Below are 20,117 nucleotides of genomic sequence, written 5' to 3' on the forward strand. Positions count from 1 at the left end.
GATATTGGGTAGTAAATCACTAGCATCAAAAAACTTCTTTTCTTTTTCTTTATAACTATTGTGGCTGGGAGAAGGATGCTGATCGCTGTGGAACCCATCTGAGACTTGTCAGAACAGCAGGCAATCACTTGTGGCCGATTCCACCGGATGGTGCAATATTATTGCCGGTGATCCCTGCAACATGTGTTTCTGTTATTGGGCACATGCTGATCGAAAACAAAGGAACTACAATTTCTGTCTTTTGGAACTTGCAGGCTTTGAAACCCTCTGAATGATACTCAATATTAAAAATCAAAACCACCTCTGTTTTCTAATCTGATCATAAATCAAAAAGGCACTATGCATTTGTGAGCAAAAAAACTTAGCTAAATAAAGGAAGAGCTGGGGTATTTGCCCTAAAATACCCATGAAAAATTGTTATAAGCTCATAAAAATCAAAATATGTCCAGACAAGCATTAGTTGATAGTTATAAAACATAGAAAAATGCCTTTTCCTTCTTTGTGTCTGGATTTATTTTTCAGATGGTATGGTGGCGTGAGGTTCCTTGGAGAGCCCTTGATCAATTCTATGAATTTCCTAATCAACTGGATGACTTTACAGGGCAGGAACATTTGTGGAGATTCAAGTGAAGGGTATGGTATATCCCATGGAAATAGGCATGGGTAGTGACAAGTTACTAAGAAAACACAGGGAACTTTGTGATTCCCAGTGGTTAGGGTTGCCTTCAAGATGACTGGCAATTTAAGAGTCAGAAAAATAAATTCCTTTCAGAAGAGCTACCCTTTCTCGTGATTTATAAAGGTAAATTATTTGTTTGCCTGACTCTGTTCAGAAGACTGGACCTTCATTATGGAAGAGAATTTCTCTTCTTCCACTAGGAGCAATTAATGGCCACTTAGGGAAGAAATACATGACAAGCCTCTGTTTTCTCAGGAGGTCCACGGATTGTCAAATTCTTAGTGTCTTTTGCCTTTGTTTACTATATGGACATTAGTAAGAGGCTAGGCTTGCTAAGGAAAATTTTTTTGTGTGCTCATTCTGCCATTGATAATATTCATGCAGAGGTATAAATGGCATATGGCCCAAGAAGAAGCATCTTAACAGAAGTATGTCCACATATTAATGATTATATTGTTAAGACCTCAAGTTCAAGAGTATGAAAAATGGCCATCAACTTCAGATAAATGATTTACTTGAAATCACACATATAAGTAAATGACACAGTTACGATTTGAATTTTGAACCTCTAAAATTTAATCCACTAAACTTTCCACTGAATCACTCTGTCTCACCTTAGACTAGAACTGGGCTAAGAAGGATGTGTTTGTAAATGTTTAACAACATGCTCTCTAGGGAAAAAAAATCATGTATGCAAGACAGACTGTTAAGTTTAGTTTACAATTATTAACATTTGCTGCATCCCTTTCTTAAGTATTGACAATCACAACAACAATGCAAAATCAAGCTTTAAATTAGTAGCATTTGTTGATTTCTAAGGTGTAAATGCTTATACTAAAATTTAACAGTTGGCTCTGGCAAGCTGGTAAGAGCAACCATTAATTAGTAAGAACACCATTAGTAACATACTCCATTTATTTAAGATATTATTCCTTCAAAACATCAGTAGTTTTAAGAGTAGGAGCTCCTGCCAAAGGTCACGGTATTTATTTGTTGTATGACCATAGAATAAGCTTTTGAACCTTGCTGTGTTTTCTTGTACTCTGGCTTTGATCATTCCCATACAGTTGTGGGGAGAAAAAAGATCTGGCAATGTGACCCCTTTCTTATGCCAAAGCTGGCTTTTCCTAGCTGTATTCCACTTGATTAAGAGAAGAACAAAGTTCTTTAGGTGGGTAGAGAGAAGAAGGGAAGAATCCCAAATCTAAGTAATGCATCCAATCCATAGTCTCAAATGGGTCAGAATTCAGCTCTCTAAATCGTCCCTTGGTAGTTATTTCGATTATATCATTGTTGCCATTGTAATAGAATAATTCCACTATTACAGGATATGGGTTGTTATCTGATCACCAACACTCAACTCATTTCCTAAAACAAAACCATAATATACAGAAAAGTTTAATTCATAAGGTCATAGTTTTACAGCTGGAGAGGACATAATGGATTATCCAGTCTAGCTCTCTCATTTTTCCAGAGAGAAATCAGATGACCAAAAAAAGAAAAATTACTCAGGTCAAAGTTATACAGTGTATCAGTGCCAGAACTTGAATCTGGGCCCTCTGACTCCAACTTCACTATTTTCTTATTAAGAATGTGCTATGTGCAGAATACTGGAAAAATAATCATGTCTATATTGTGTTTCACATTTTGCAAAATGTACTATATATTATCTTACAATCTAAAACAATTCTGCAAAGTAGCTGCTATTATCATTGCTATATTACAGATGAGGAAAATGAGATTGAAACAGGCTAAGGGATTTTGGTTTAAGAATAGATAGCTAGAAAGTGCCTGAGGCAGGACTCAAATTTTTCTCATTTCAAATATCTATTCACATGCCATTTATTTAATAAACAGTCAATAACTGCCTCAAAGGACTAATAAAATGCAGATAGCCTATAAGGAAGGAGATGCTAGTTCTGTCTTTCCACACCAAGATTAGGAAAGGATTCCAGGAAAATTAATTTTAGAAGAGTTTTAGATGACTTTTCATAAAATCAGATAAAAAGTAATTGGGTAAATAAGAAAGATGCGATTGATCCAAAAAGATCATTGAATATAATTATGACCACATGAAGAAGAGTGGCCAAGATGGTCATCTAATTCATTTGTGTCGTATGATACTTACCGCAACTTTTCCTTCTGGAAGTTGTGCCGGCTGGTCATTATATGGCATCTTCTTAACTTCAAAAGACACAATGGAAGCAAGCGAATAGGGGTCATTTTTTCTCTGAAAACACAAAAAGATTTAAAAATTGTATTAGGATATAAAAATCACAAAGCATGAATTGTCATGCAATGTCACCAGCTGCTTAAACTTTTCTTTCTGTCTTTCTCTTTTCTCTCTTTCTTTCTTTCTTTCTCTTTTCTCTCTTTCTTTTCTCTCTTTCTTTCTTTCTCACAAGAGGAGATCCATTCTGCAAGTCTGGGTTGGATCTCCAGCAGCCACTGTCGGGTGGTTCCTGTGTATTCCAATAGCTCCCCTGAATGCCAACAGTAGGACAAAAGTTTTTGTTCTTTAAGATAAGAAAAACATTTTTGTCTTTAACAACATTTCCTCCCCTTAAGTGACCTAGTGCTTGGTGATATCTGAATGGTGAAAAGGGACTAAAACAGCTCAGATCAGTAGACAGTTCCTACATAGATTGGTCAGTTTTCCAATCAGCAACTGATTAGCTATTGCAAAACTGGGAAGGAAGGATGGCTCCAGTAAATCAGCTGTAGGAGTCATATGGGTAATTCCTTATTCTCCAAGAAAATTTGTTATTAAGAAAATTTCTCTCTATGAAGTTGATGCTTCGCTCCCACATTTTCATAACTCTTAAATTTAGGTTTGCTGAGAAAGTAACCATTAAGACTATTCTTAGGATGCCTCTTCTGAGACCTCCACAAGAACATTATCAATTCCAGCTTCATGGACCAAAAAAAAAAGACAAAAGAAAACAGTCAAGAAAAAGTGAATTTCAGGAATAAGAGTGAGGATTCAGAAAGGTAGCGAGTGAGAACTTAGAAATGGCAAGAAGGATCAGATGTAAACAGCCAATATTTTGCAATGAAAAAAAGTAATTGACTAATCTTGTTGGCTTAATTACAAGTAGAGTTGATTATGGCATGGCAATGATGACTATCAGTAGCTTAAGCAATGCTCATCTGATTATATTTATTAAGTAGTACATATAATAAATAGGCAGAAAACTATCTAAGGAAATATTTCATTAAAAACAGCTAAAATTTAAAATGAAAAAGGCTTACTATAGTTTTCAGCTACCCAAAAAACTCTTATTTGGAAGAGTTCATTAATATTACCTTTTAATATTTTTATTTTTTCTTATTACATGTAAAATATTTTTTTACATTTGTTTTTATAATTTGAATTCCAGATTCTCCCCCTTTGTCCCCACATATCCTTGAATGAGATGAGGTGAGATCTTTCAAGACAGTTGTGAAAATCGAGTAAGGCTTCATCTACTTCAGGGTTTGAGTAGGCCTGAAGGACTTTGAGCATTGATTCAAGGGCATAATCGGGTCCCCTTCCTGCTACCCTCCCATGACACAATCTCCTCCCTATTTCAGTCAAATATGGGCAACTATGTACTTATTAGTCAAGTTTAATTTCATGGGTAGAGTTTAGAATGTAAGACTCTCAGCCAATGAGGATGAGAGTCAGTGATGGGAGGAGGTGCTTTGCTGTCCTGCCCACAGGAGGTGCTTCCTCTCTTCTATTTCTGATGGAAGGGTGGGACACCCTTCTCGGGATATGTACAATAAACTTTGCTTTTCTCGAGCTCTCTCCAGCTTTTTTTTTTTATTAAATGGTGACCCCCTCACCATTTCCGTACCACACATCCTCCATTGTGTTTTGATATATTTTTTAAAAACAATTCAAAAATATTTTAACAAAGACTAATTGGAAATGGGGAAAAGTCAGAATGCATCAATCTGGGTTACAAATACATTAAAAATATAGACAAAATTTATTATTTCCAAATAAATACAGTAAGGAACAAAAGCTTTCAGAACTGAAATTTAATGACTACTTAACTATAGCACAATTTTGTTTTTTTTATATTTATATTCAAATGAAACTTTGGCAATGCTTGAATTTGTTTATCTTAAGTAAATAATGATCACTTCCATCTGTTTAGATGAAAGCCTCTTTGTAGATAAAGATAAGCTACTATTGAGTCCCATAAAATTGTTACAAGTGTTTACTATTATAAGAATAAATGCAGAAAGAACTTACTGAATTCCTGTCAAATGGGAAGAGCTAAATCTTTGCGAAAAAGGCTATCTATTTATTCATCTCTCCATCTATCCAAGACACCCATAGGAGAGAAAATCCCACATTATTTCTATGTAGATTTTTTTTTTTTTTAGTGTTTAATCAATTCCTTAATCCTCAACATCTTCCTACTACCTAGAATTCCCCACAATATCTCTATAATCTAAACCCATTTACTTTTTTATGAGATGAGGTTAGATGATAATATTCTTTCTGCAAACCTTCATACTGATAGTATCATTATTTAGCACAGCGATTATTAATTAATTAATTTTGTGTGTGCTATGGATCCCTTTGACAATTTAAGGAAGCCAATGGAATCTTTCTTCAGAATAATGATAAATGAAATATGCGACATTACCAAAGGAATCAATTATGTTGAAATATAGTTATCAAAATGTTAAAAGCAATTATTTTAAATTGTTGGAAAACAATTTTTTTTTAAATATCACTCTAGCTTAAGAATACTTGATTAAACATTTTATCTTTATAGGATAATTAGTCCCATTCATGAGCTAGAAATGATCTCAAAGAAGTCTAATCTTAGATATTTTTAAAAAATGAAGAAAAACTGAGGCCCAGAGAAGGAAAGTAACTGAATTAATGTTGCTATGTTAGTTAGCAAACCTGCCTTCAAAACTAGATTCTAGATCCAGTCCCATTTTCTTTCCACATAACATGGCTTTGGGTCTAGTATCATTTTGGTGACTTCTTGTCCTATTGTCTGGCCAAGACTGATCTTATTGGGTCACTCAATTATGATCTTAAAAAATCTATAAGAGTTTGAACAACTTTTCCAATGATTTTTTACCTTATATGTTGGAATCCAATTTTTAATAGATATATAATTACCTAACCGTGGAAAAGCTAAGGATTCTGATTTCAGTCGTTTCTTTCTTTTTTTTTTTTAACATGACAATTGCATTATATAATACCATCTCATTCATAGTCTGATTTTGTCATTTGCTTATTCAATATTTTGATAGTTTCCATTGGTTTATAGTATAGAATCTTAAGTCCTCTTTTTTTGGCATTCAAACTCCTTTACAATCTATGTACAACTTATGCTTCTAGCTTTATCATCCACTATTCCCTCTTTTCTCTATGTTGCAATCAAACCAGATTCTAGCTGAGAATCAGTCCCACTTAATTGTGAACATCCATTTTCCCAATCTTCCCCTACACTTGATTCACAATTAAAGCAATGTAAAATCAACAAGCTTTTTCAAATTAAAATTTTTAACCCTTACTCTATGTTCAGTATGGTGTCAAGTACCACAAACACAAAATAATAGCAAAGTAAGACTTCCGTTCTAATGTAGAAGAAAGGCATGTCTATTAATCCCTCATGTTTCTTATATGGAGATTAATCAGAGAGAGCTTCTGGAACTCTCTGGGGAATCCCATGCCTCCCATTCAAGACAATGAACACTTTCTCTGCTTCTACATTCTCTTTGCTTATACACTATTGTTGACAAATTACTCAGGCTGTTTCTACCCAGTCATTCAAACCAAACACTGAGCCTCCCAGGAGAATATTTATAGTACTCTAAATATATGTACATGTCATCCCAAAGAAACCTACTCTGTCAATTAAGGTGATCAAAAAATGTTTTGACTACTGAGAGCTGTGTTCTCACATGCTTTGGGCCCACTTTGCTACCTCCTTATAGTTTGTCATCTTCTGAACTATTTGCAAACTTCCTGAGATTTGAGATTAAGTAGTGCCCTAGATAAGCAGTTGCTTGGCCAATGTTTGCCATGAACGAATTAGGACATGTATCTTTCAAAGCACTTTCTTCAAATAATAATAAAAAAAACCTTGTGAAATAGATAACTTTATTGGCATTTCAGGGAAGGAAATAGCAAGTCTCAGGGGAAAAAAAGATCTGTAAGCAAGACACTTTGGGTAGGGGAGGCAATTGGAGCAACAACTTGGAAATGGCTACGTTCTCAACTTCTGACTTGCGGGCTATGGAGGGGACCTGGAAAGCAAGAAAAGATGGAAAGAAGCAGAGGCCTATCTTATGGATAGCTTTCAATGACAGACAAAGGAGTCTGGTAAATGAAATGCACTGAAAGTTTTTGAATAAGGAGAGGATAAAAACTGTTTCTAAGATGAACCTCATCGTGAGGTGTAAGGTCTCATTTTTTGTTTGTTTTTTAGAAAAAGTGTGTGGGCCATTTTAACCACTCAATTTCATCAAATTTTTCTAGCTTTCCTAATTTTTTTTCCTCTACATGTCCTATTCTTGCCCTCTTTGTCTTCATGAATGAATTCATCTTTAATTTGCTGAATTTTCTCACCAAGAAAATTTCCATCAAGGCGAAGTGATTAATTTTTCTCCACTCAAAACCTTGTCTGAACTGCACCAGTGATCTGTGACTTTGAATCTTGTACTGAGGAAATCCTCCTCTAATGGTTCCAGTCCAGTGAAAGCCAGCACACCTGCCTGATGTGGAAGGGCACATGCAATGAATGTTTTCAATGATTTATTTTCCCTGGAATCTAAAGGGAATAGAGTTTACTTACTATTGTACATTTGAGTTCTCTACCAGATAAGGGAGTAGACATATGGGAAACTGGGGGAAATGACATCATGAAAATTCACAAAAAAGTCATTTTGAAAAAAAAAAAAAAAGGAATATTCACATACTCTGATCCTGTTTCATACAGATGAACAATTAGACCTTGGATTTAAAAAAATAGTCTTTGAGCAAGTAGAGTGGGAGGGAGTTAAAGGAAAAGGGAAAATAAAGTTTATTCCCATGTTCTATACTCATACACCAAAGATCTCCAGCATTTTTGGCAAAGGATCTACTTTTCTTTTTCCTAAAATGATCCCAAACCACAGGGCAATTTGGTAGATGGATAGATGCTAACTGGCAGTTGAATGGGCAGACCTTGAAAATCACCTTGTTCTTTGCTTTGGGACCTCTTTTGTATAATGTCATTGCCTTGTATCTGGGAAATACATGGATTCTTGAGTAAATTTTGTAGGTTAGGTAGATCCAGTTGAATGGTGCTTACTTAATCGCACTATTTAAGAGCTATCATAGTGAGGTGGGCTAAGGATTAGGGAATTTATTCTCCCATATAGTAATTTATTCTAATAACAGCAATCAGTGCCATATTGAAAAGTTTTAAAAATTGAAAAACCAACTAGGGTTAATATCTCTTGACAGTATCCTGGCCCATTAATGTTCCGGAAATGCCCTGTACCTCCTCCATAACAGCTTCATTTAAATTGAGGTTAGGAGACCACTGGCTGACTTTGTTATGTACTCTTACAGAACAATTTGCTTTCTGTAATAGTACAAATAAAAGTTATAGGGCTGGCAACTAATAGAGATGGAGGTTTTTGAGTTGGGCACACCTAGTGTGTACTGGCAGCTGAGTGTTCTTCCCCTCACCCACTCTCTTGCTTCCTAACACATTTTCAAGGAGCACTTTATTTTTTGACCACATGGCCAATTTATGGAGCCTGTGCTTAAATATTCACCATTTACTGGAAACAAAAGCCTTGTGGTCTGAAATAAAAAGCTTAAGCAATTACTGGCAAAATTTAAAATCTTCAAGTAGACTTTTATGTTTCATGCAGCTCATAAGTCCCAAGATAATCTGGAATAAAGTGAAAGAAAATATTTTCTGAATGGTCCATGGACAAAGGAGCTCCTTTGTCCACTTAGGAGAGCATCTTGCCAAAATGGTGGTCCAGAGATTTTCAGTGGGGTACCAAACATCAGTTTGGGGAAAGAAGACGAAACTACTAAATCACAGAATTAGAAAGTACACATATTGAAAGGAAAGCACATAAATCCATCTTCTTTAGTATTAAGTTCCTATATAAATAAGACAGTAACTAAAGAAGTAAATAGAATATAAGAAAAGTTAGATATGAAAGCCTTTTGGAGAAAACTGAATGGGAATAGAAAGAAATGCATGATTTTTTTTCCAGTAGCATATGGCACTTACACAAAAATTGACCATGTATTAGGTCATATAAACTTCAAACATCAGATGGAGAGTGGGAGAAGATAATTGGTGCAATGGTTAGAGAACCAGCCCTGAAGTCAGGAGGACCTGAGTTCAAATCTGACCTCAGAAACTTAACACTTCCTAGCGTGTGACCCTGGGCAAGTCACTTAACCCTGATTGTCTCAGCCAAAAAGAAAAAAAATCACATGGAGAAAGGCAGAAATATTAAATGTATTATTTTCAGATCATAATGCAATAAAAATTACACTCAATAAAGGGCAATGGAAAGATTAAAAATTAATTGGAAACTAAATAATCTAATCCTAAAGAAAAAGTCATTTAAAGAACAAATTACAGAAACAAATAATTTCATTAAAGTGAAAATTATCCTAAAATTTATGGAATGCAATCAAAATACCCCTTGAGACAAAATTCATTTCTCTAAATCTTTAAATCAACAAAATAAAAAAAGAACAGATGAATAAATTGAGCATGTAATGAAAAAAAAACTATAAAAAGAAAAAAAATGTAAAATCCTCAATTAAGCACCAAATTGAAAATCCTGAAAATGAAAGATGAGATTAATAAGATTGAAAGTAAAAACTATTGTTTTTACTTTCCTAATAGATCTAGGATCTGGTTTTATTGGGGGGGGAGGGGAACCAAAGCAATAAGATAGATTAGCCATTGATTAATTTGATTTTGCAAAAAGAAGATACATCAGTAGCCATCTAGTTCAACCCATACCCCTAAAAGAACCCACATTATGATATGCCTAACAAGTGATTATCTAATTTCTTTTTTTTTTATTATAGCTTTTTATTTACAAAATCTATGCATGGGTAATTTTTCATCATTGACAAGGGCCACACCTTCTGTTCCAACTTTTCCCTTTCTTCCCCCACCCTGTCCCCGAGATGGCAGGTTGACCAATACATGTCTAACTTCTTTTTGTTAACTTTCAAAGAATGGTTACTTAACTATTTCCTGCGATAGCCTGTTTTTCTTATAGTTAGCTGTAATTCTAAGGGAATTTTTCCTGACAGAAAGCTTAATTTGCACCTTTCCAATTCCTACCTATGGATTCTGCATCTGCCTTTGGGACTAAATAGGAAAATATCTAATCCTTCCATCATAAAACAATGGGGACATCATATTCTCATTAAGTTTTTTTTTTTTTTTCCTCTTTCCAGGTTAAACATTACCAGGTCTTTCAAATGATCCTTCTATTATGTGGACAAAGTCCTTTATCGCTCTGGTTGTTCTTTTCTACACTATTTGGCTTCCCCGAAGATAAGGCTGGATTTATAAGTTCATTGCCATAGGGAAAGCCCTGGTTAAGAAATGTCCCATTTGAGGTTTTCTTGGCAAAGGTACTGGAGGGGTTTGCCATTTCCTTCTCAGCTCATTTTACAGATAAGGAAACTGAGGCTGACAAAGTTAGATGATTTCCCCAGGGTCAGGTAGCTAGTAAAAGTCTGAGGTCAGATTTGAACTCAGGAAGATAAATCTTCCTGCCTCCAGGCTTGAAACTATCCACTATGCCAAAAAGGCAGCCCCAAACGTAGGGTAATCCTAAACAAATCCATATAATGTGAGTGATTCAGCTTTTTAATATCCCATTAAAAATGCTGTGGAGCCAGAAAACCAGAATATTATTGATGGCATATGTTACTTATGAGAAAAGAGTGTGTTCTTACAAAAGCAATTGAAAAATTCTCTATTTTATAACATTCTTTAGAAGAAACATTAAATTTGGCCTAGTCTTTATGTTGAGGATTTTGAAGAAATTTGAGATCTAATAATAAATGTAGATCAGGGAAATAATCATATTAAAATAGAAAGAATATGACAGCTATTTAAACCTAAGAACAATACTTGGATTTTTTTCTGTCCTGGCTCATTATAATGTTAGAATAAAAAATCCTTTAATTTGTGGTGTCTGTATTTACAACATATGGTCCACAAACAAGCTTATTCTCTTTTCTTTATCTAGTTATAGAGCTTTTCCTCTTCAATTGTGGTGGAATCTTCACTCTTGAAGAGGACCAAAGTGATAAGAAGAGAAGGAATGAATCAACACATGAGTGATCAAGCATTCTGATAATCAGTGGGCTACAAATACAAGTAAACTACACAGTCCCTGCCCTCAAGGAATTTTTTTACACTTTAATGGGGACAAAGACACAGAAAGGGGAAGAACTAGAAAAGGAATGGACACATATGGATTGTAGTTTGGAAATGCCCAGAAACTGGAGTGATGATCATGTTCTGGGCAGACTAGAGCAAAGATTCATCTACCAGACCATAGCTTCCAGGGGTAGAGTCTTGAATTTCAGGAGCAGGAGAATAAAGAAAGCATTTAGAGTACAGGTGGCAGGGTTTTGAAACAACTTGGATATTTTCAGTTTGGTGTTTACAACTTTTCCTAACTTTCTGGTATTTTTGACTTCCATGCCTTTCATAGTGTAGTGATCCTAGCTTACTTGTCATTCCTCTCATATTTCCATGTTTTGTTTTTTTTTCTGTGATTTTACAGTGGTTAGCACAGTGCCTGGATCATAGTAAGTGTTTAATGAATGATTGTTGATTGTATTTCAGTTTGATAATGTCCTCCTGGTTCGAAATTTATGATGTGAAAAAAAGTGAGTTGATGCAATTTTGGAAAGAAGACAAAATAACATAGAGAAGGATTAAAATGAAAACTAGTGAGCATGTAAGAGCTGTGGGACCTCTGGATCTTAGATCTTTGCTTTGCAAAAAAAGGAGGTAATACTAATACCAATGCCATTTTTGTAAAGCTTGAAGCACTATATAAAAATAAGTTATTACAAAATTTATTGTAATAATGTGGTGCTTTCCCCATTAGACTTTACTTTTTTTTTTGTTATCATTTGTCAAAATTTCTCAAACTTCCAGTGTCATTCATAATATATTAAATTTTCTCTGATTAAAAATCTTATCCAAGATTAATCAGTGCTATCTTCAAATCTGGACAGAAAAAGAAAAGAAATCTATTCTTAAGTGTATGTTTAGCTAAAGAAAACAACTTTAGGAATTTTAGAGCCTTTTAAGGAATTTCATTGAAAATAGTTTAAGACATGAATCACTCCAAAAACATGATCAAAGGTAGTAATCCATTTTAAGAAATTTATCTTTTAGATTGTAGAAGTGATTCCATGATTATGCTGGAATGAGGTAGAGAATCATGTCATTACAGGATGTAAGATTGGAACTGATGATAATATAACTCATTTCCAGACTCCCTCAGGACTGAAAAAAGAGAAGGGTTTGTGGTTTGTGCTGTATCTGATTCAATAGTGGATAATTAAAATATGCATTTAATTAAAATACAAATCATTAAAAATGGGTACAGGATGGAACTTCCAGCTCAGGTTTGAAAAACTTAAGCCCTATTACAGATATTCTTTCTTTAGTCATTCCTGTATGAACCATTAAAAACATTCCAATATTCTTCTATTAATGATAGAATCTCACTGTTGCCAAGAAATTTAAGCTGTAGGACACTCAAAGAGCAATGAAGTGCCTCCCCCCCCAAAAAAAAAACACACACACACACACACATAAAGGATGTCATTGAGATTGGAAGGCAATAGAAGCCATGAATGACTGAGTGATAGGAAAAAAAAAAACAAAGAACAGCCCTTATGGTCCACTGGCATCTATATAAATGATCTAGGATGGGGGTTCTCATTCTTTTCTTGTGTCACAGACTATTTTGGAAGTCTAGGGAGTATATGGACTTTTCAGAATAATGTTTAAAAGTGCATAAAATGCAATATATGGTATTACAAAATAAACCAATTACATTGACATATAGTTACCATAACAACAACAACAACAACAAAATGCAGGTTCAAGGACCCCAGAGTAAGATTTCCAGTTCACAGGGATGGTCTCTTATAAAGGACTGATGGGAGAGCAGGGGCAAGAGTAACACTAGATGAGAGGGCATGGGTAGGCTATGATCAATACCAATGGAAAGAGTACTCCTTTCCATGAGATCAAAGCTCTATTGAAATTATTATAATGCTGATCTATTAAAGAAAATTAAGCTATAGGAGAACTTTGGCCAGAAGAAAAAGATGTGACCATGAGGAAAGGAAGCACTAAGATACTGGATTATGTTCTATAGGATCTTCATTTTATCTTACATGACCTTTTGAACTAAATCATATAAAATGTATTTCTATGGGGGACATAAAATTTAATTTATAACATGTATTTTTAAAAATGAGATTGAGAGAATACTTATTGAAATAGTTAAAGAAATCTCAGAACAAATAGATGGTCAGATAGATTAAAAAAAAAGAAATATGACTTTTTTTCCCCTAGTTTTTAACAGAAGAGAAAATCAAAATGATTAAATAGTCCATTCAATTCCCTGCTTGATGAGTCACTGTCCCACAGATAATTCAAAGTAATGGGTCAGCTAAAAATAATATATACATTGGAATTTTACTCTAATGCCAATCTTAATGAACATATTATAGGTAAAACCACTTGATGTTAAATCTTTTGGTTTTAGAGTAATTTCATTCCCTTGTATAGAGACTAAGAAGAGTATACTTTTTGTAGAGTATATACTTACTTTGTAGAGTATACTTTTTTCAAAGTGTATAAATAAATAAGACAAGCTTTGCCTTTACTTTGGAATATGGTACACCTGCAGTTCCAAGATATAACAAAACTTTAAATCCAATTATGCCCAACTGAGCTTGGGCCAGATGATCTCAGCTCAACTCCTCTAATGAAAATTTTTTCAAAAATAGTTGCCTGTTTTGGTTTTGAAAATAAATTTCACTGGAAATCCATTTTGCACTTTTATTACCTGGAGAAAAGTTTGGGCCCATAAGCGTGCTCTGACTTTCAGGACCGCACTCTCACCTCCTTCCAATCGACCAACCACACAAGAGATTTTCAAGCATTCGATATTTGTGCAGTTCTGTAAAAAGAGATTCAGAGAAGCAACTTTATGGATTGCATTTCTTGTCAGTAATGACACAGCTCAATTGGAATGTAGGAATTATTCACATTTTCTTATCAACAGATATCATTTAATGATAAATGAAGTTTTAGTTCATCAGAAACTAAAAAAGTTTAGTTTAGAAGTCTTGGTAACCAAGAAGAACTGGATATTTAAAAACAAGATTCCTAAATGCCAAAACTTTCACATGAATTCTAAAATGGGAGAACTGTGGCTCAGTGTTATGATTCCCTTGGTTTTCCCTTACCATTTTGTATCTATAGAATACTCATAGTCATAGTCATTTCACGATGAGATTTCACATGGGGAATTTCCTGTAATAATAGACCATAGTCATGGTGAAGATGACAATATTCACTGCTCTTATTTTTTTCTGCCACCCAAAATAGGAGTGTATACATTTTACAAACTGCTCCCATTCTGTTCAGACTACAATCATGGTGAAGAAGATAAAATCTAGCATTTATATAACACTGTAAGATTTTAAAAGAACTTTACAAAGTGTCTCATTTTATCCTTCTGACAAACCTGGAAATGTTATTATTGGCCACATTTTACAGATAGGGAAAATCAGACTGAAAAAAATTAAGTGATCAAATCAAGGTCACACAGCACAGGGTTTAACATCGGTTTGAACTGAAGTTTTTCTGAATCTAAATTCAGTATTCTGTCCACTGTGCCATCTAGCTGAATGAAGGAAAGGATTTTTTTTAAAGCCCTTACTATGTGCTTAAATCTTCGTGTTATAATTGGATTTCCTTCTTTCTTTTATGTCAGTTTTTAAAAAAAAAAATATTCTTTATATGACCCTGGATCCTCTAATTCTAAACCATACATACATACAAATATAGATATAGCTTTTTTTTTTTAAGGTTTGTAGGAAAGGACTGAAGTGGATAATACAGAAATTGCCATTTCCATTATATTGGTGACAAAACTAAGGCAAGACAAGTGATCTGCCAAGAATGACACATATAGGAAGTGTCAGGGATGAGAATGAAACCCAGATGCCCTGACTCAAAGCCATTGCTATACCATTCTGCTTCTTATGGCTTTGTGAGAAGAATCCTAATTTAGATAACTGAATGACTGATACTTAGAAATTAATTTTTCTCTATGTCTAAATTATTCTCTCTGATTATAAACCGGCTACTTCTGGAAGTTTCATTAATTCATTCATTCCTCTGATCACTAAGGGACAGATTATATCAGAATCACAATTTACTGGATAATCCCATCTCCCCATTTCCACTCCTGAAAAAAATCTGACAAATTGAATCCAGATCCCAAGGATGCCCAATTTCTTATAAGACTTCCTCACTGGATGAAGTATATATGTTCTTGAAAAGTCATTTTTAAGATGAAACTTTGGAGGATCAATTCCATTTTCCTTTTGGATTATACTTTGAACAGTACTTGCATTGAGCAGAATCTTATGAGTTATCGGTTTTTAAACCAAGAAAATTTCACTTAATAGAACTAATGAAAAACAAGAGAATTATTTTGGTTTATTTTCCCCTAATGTTCATTGGGTAGTTCTGCAAAAACAAGGATTCGGAAACCAAAGTGTAGGAGAAAGAATACTGGCCAGAAAGTCACTAGTTCATCAGTTTAGGGATGCTACTTAAGGCAATTAAATACTTTAGGGTTTCATCCGTAAAATTAAAGAGTTGGGCTAGATTAATGTCCCAACGTTTTGTGTAAAAGCAATCTGGTGAAGTCTATGGTTCCTCAAAACAATGTTTTTAAATGCATAAAATACATAAGATGACAAAGAAAACCCAAATCTACTGAAATACAGTTATAAAAATAGTAAGCAAATTTGCAGACTCTGGAAAAGTAATTGCTAAAGTCCCTGCAAGTTATTTCAATCAAAATTCCATAGATGCTTTATATCTGTCCTGATGGTGGCTGTTACCTATACCACACAGACCCTTAGGTGCTGAGATAGTTTGATTCACAAACTTTTCATAAATTAATACATGTAACTTATATTAATGATACATTTTAATTGAGAATGATAATGGATTCTCAAAAATGTTGTAGGCTATGGATCAAATTTAACAAAAATCTATGAAGTGGAATTTCTGAGACATTTCTCATGATGATCCATGTCTCACAAATGCCAGCTTTCCCAAACCAATAGTACAATATATACCATCATTGGGGAAGTGTGCTGGGAATGAAGGAGATGGCCCAGGAATGGAGAATGGCCTTGTATTGTTTTGGAAAAATGTAAATTGTAAATGTTATCTATTTGATAATAGATAACTGCTTTTAGAATCTCTCTGGCCCACCAAACTCTAATAGGAGAAAATGTGTAAAATGTATTATCCCAAAGTTTTGGAAGTTTTAGTCCAAAAATTACATTTCATTGTAATTGATAAATGTTTCTTAATGCAAATTTGATATTATGATCCCCCAAACAGATGTTGGAATTCTGTCCTTTTAAGTTGCTCATCAGAAATATGATTGAATAATTCTTGTTAACAAAACAAAAATTGTAGGAGGTTTTATTTAACTTTTGATTTCTGAATCAACTTTACATAATCTCTTTATCTAGAATTGTTTAGTAATTTGACTTGAGAACAAAGAGTGGGGAAAAGTGATCCTTAATTTTGTAAACAATAAGAAACAAAGAGAATTCAGAATGCTAATTAGTGCAATCAAGTAATTAATGTGGAAGCAGATGGTTGGATTTTTTTGCTTTGCAGCTAGTAAGTTTTTGGGTGGTTTGCAGAAGCAGAAAAACTTTTCCACTGAGAAGTCAAAAAAGAAGATTGATGGAGGAAAAGAATTTGATCTTGTAACTGGAATTCAAATATACACAACAGTTTTAGAAATATCAGATGTGAACAAAGGAAATGGTGACTACAGAAACACAGAAATTCCAAAGTACATGGCATTTGCATAAGAAAACTGGAGCTGATAAACAGTAAGACCTTTCACTGGATGATTTCTGTCTAGAAGATTGGGAACTGGCTCCAAGTAAGCTGGCCATCAGGGCCAACGAGGTCAAGAACATTATTCAGGGGCCAGCTGGGCAGTGGGAGATTAGATAACATTAGGGACTGAGGGTGCTGCAAGGGGATGAATGTTGATTTTGAAATGGATCCAATCCTACTGGTCATACCAGAATTAACATGATCTCTTTGCATCTTCCGAACTAGATGGGATTTTCAGGATCCTTTTGGTCTTCAACTTGATCTCCTTTGGCTTGCCTTGACCCTGAATTCTATCTATCCTCTGGCTTTTGACAAAATTGAATCAACAGAGCTGGACCCTGCAAAACTGAGCAGAAAGGGATTTTTTTTTCCCCCCGTGGCACCTCCTGTGTATTTTCATTTTTCAGGATGTTGATCTTTCTTGCTTCTTTTCATTTATTTATTTTAATCTTTCTAACCAGTCCTTCTTAGTCTTTTTTGCTGAATTCTGTCCATATCCCCAGGTGTAGGTGTTACTCACAACCTGTCTTGGAATTTCTTCTATAACATCTCTTTTAGGGATTTCACTAGCTCCCATTGTGTTTATTGATTAATCTCTCCACAGATGATTTTCAAATTTATATATCGCCTACTGGAAACATTCCACTGAGACCTAGTTGTACATTGCCAAATGATATTTTTATATTTTCAATTGGAGGTCTTTTAGGACATCTCCTGTCCAAAACATGCTGAGACAGAAATCATTTTCTCTTCTCCCAAAGGTATCCTTCTTTTCTATTCTTATCATGTATCACAACACTTTTAGACACCTTTTTGCCATCTTACACTAAGCCTAAATTCTTTTTTTCCCTTTCCTTTTACTCTTTATCCAATCAGTTTCCAAATCTTGAGAAATTACCTTTCTGATATTTCTTGCATTTGTCCCCTTTTCTTTATTTGCCCCTAATCTAATTTAGGCCCTTGCCATCTCATGACTGGATTTTTTTTCCCAATAGCCTCCTGATAATTCTTAATAGAAGGTAAATATCTCTATGCTCCCCAAGTCTAATCTATCTTTCCAAAATTGCCAAAATGATCTTCCTAAAGAACAAGTCTAATCATCTTACCTCTCTGCTTAAAAAGTTTTAGCAGTCCCCTCTTGTCTTTAGGACAAAATATAACATCCCCTGCCTCATAATAATAGCCCTTAACAATTTGACCACTTAGTCATATTTCACATTACTCCCACTCACATGTTTTACTTCATAGAGGCCAGGCAAACTGGCCCATTTGTATTTATGGTTCCTGACTTTCCATATTCCATCCTTGTGCCTTCAAACAGACTAGTCCACATTTCTGGAATGAATTTCCTCCCCAGATCTTCCATCTTAAGATTTTTATCCCCTTTCAAGTCTCTGCTCAAGTGCCTAAAAGAAACTCTCACAAATAATCTTGCTTTAGCAAGATATGTATTTAATTTATTAACAGATGATAGACAATTATATATATAACATCATATATATTTAATACATTAAATGTTTAACATGTTTCCCCCAACAGAATGGGTTTTGAAGGTAGAAATAATTTTTCTTCATCCCTCCTTTTCTCTCTCTTTCTCTCTTTCTGCTTTCTGGTCTTTCCTTCCTTCTTGCTTCTTTTCCTCCCTCCCTCCCTCCTTTCCTTCATCCCTTTCTTCTTCTCCTTCCCACTAATGACTCTAATGATTATTGAATTATTTTTTTATAATGATTAAGACCTTTAGGTTATTAAAATGACTATTTTCTATCCTCCTTCCCATCAGGCTAAGGTTGCTGTAATTGTTTTCCTTACATGACTTCTCCCTCAGGATTTATCTGAATGAGGCAAGCACTCTTACATTGAGAAGACACTGAGATTTTTCTCATCATGTACTTCTAAAGAATATGTTAGGCACATCAATGTCCTGGAAGAAACTGAAAAGAAAAACCCTCATGAAGTTAAAACCATCTGTATCTAAGAATTCTGTCCAAATCATGAAAACAGCCCTAAGTAGATTCCAGTGAACTCACCAGTATTTTTGCAGGACTTTGTCTGTGAATTTCTACCACTGGGACATGCCTCTTCTTGACAAGATGAGGAATGCTAGAATTACGCAGGAAGGCACTGAGGGCAGGGGTGTCCTCCTGGGAGGCTGCAGGCTGCAAAAAGAGAGCAGGGCAACAATTGAGACTGTGTACAGTTACAGGAATATTTACTCCCTCTTCCCTGGCCTTGATCTGTGTGCTGATTTCATTTTTTCCCCAACTAAATAAGACTCCTATGAGAATTCCCTCTCAAATCCCTCCTTCACACCACTGCCAGACTAATCTTTTTTACACAGAGATCTGAACATGTCAGTCGTTAAGATTTTTCAGTGGCTACTTATTTATTGCTTACTTAACAGAGTCCAGACTTCTTGGCCTGTACAACCTGGTATCACATTGCTTGTTTTCTGGTCTTATTCATATTTCTCATCTTCCAATGAGTTAACATGTATAAAGTGCTTTACAAAGTTTAAAATTCTAATTCTATTATTATTATCATTATGTATTATTCTCATGGATAGGTAGATGGTACAATGGATAAAAGATGATTTGAACTTGAGTTCAAATATCATCTCAGATACTTATTATTTGTGTCACCCTATATATGTCCCTTAACCCTGATTGCCTCAGGTTCTCCAGGAATGTTGTCTTATTACCATGGATGCCACTGAATCTAGCTTCTTTATTAGGATTGGATCTCAATTTCCCATATCCCTCAGCACTTATCACCATATTCTGTATACCATACATGCTTAGGAAATAGCTATAAAATATTCCTTACTGATAATACACAGTATGGGTAAAGAAGGAAGTTTTCCCATTATCCAGTGAGAATAAGTTCTCATAAATGGGAGGCCTTCATTTTGACAATGGGCCCCTTGGAATAAATACTTTAAGCCAAAATAATTACCCCCAGAAGCACTAAAATAAAAATGAGTGGAATATTTGGGGATAAAATAATCTCGCTTTGTCTTCTCCCTACTCCCCCACTTCCTTATTGTAGATAGAAAGCTTCTTGTCAAAGTGTGATGAAAAACATTTGGCAATGGAGGGACCACTTCATGACATGTGATGGCTACTGGTAACCTCATGAGTGGTAACAGCCATTTGGCTTATGGGCTGCAATTCCTTCCAGCTCTGGGATCTTGGGATTCTGAGCTGCCTTCTGATCTGGAGAAACCT

The 20,117-nt window shown here is 34.7% G+C and overlaps 1 protein-coding gene across 1 annotated transcript in view; it reads right to left on the minus strand.

The window, feature by feature from the left end:
- Positions 1–20,117, minus strand: part of ITGA8 (integrin subunit alpha 8) — a 213,656-nt gene that overhangs the window by 21,813 nt on the left and 171,726 nt on the right. The window contains exons 26-28 of the mRNA XM_074266669.1: positions 18,921–19,049; positions 13,793–13,906; positions 2,808–2,909 (exon numbers count right to left, since the gene is read on the minus strand). Coding sequence (XP_074122770.1) covers positions 2,808–2,909; positions 13,793–13,906; positions 18,921–19,049 — 345 coding nt within the window. The remainder of the gene's footprint in view (positions 1–2,807; positions 2,910–13,792; positions 13,907–18,920; positions 19,050–20,117) is intronic.

Source organism: Sminthopsis crassicaudata, chromosome 5 (genome assembly GCF_048593235.1).
Source record: "Sminthopsis crassicaudata isolate SCR6 chromosome 5, ASM4859323v1, whole genome shotgun sequence".
In the NCBI taxonomy this organism is placed as follows: domain Eukaryota; kingdom Metazoa; phylum Chordata; class Mammalia; order Dasyuromorphia; family Dasyuridae; genus Sminthopsis; species Sminthopsis crassicaudata.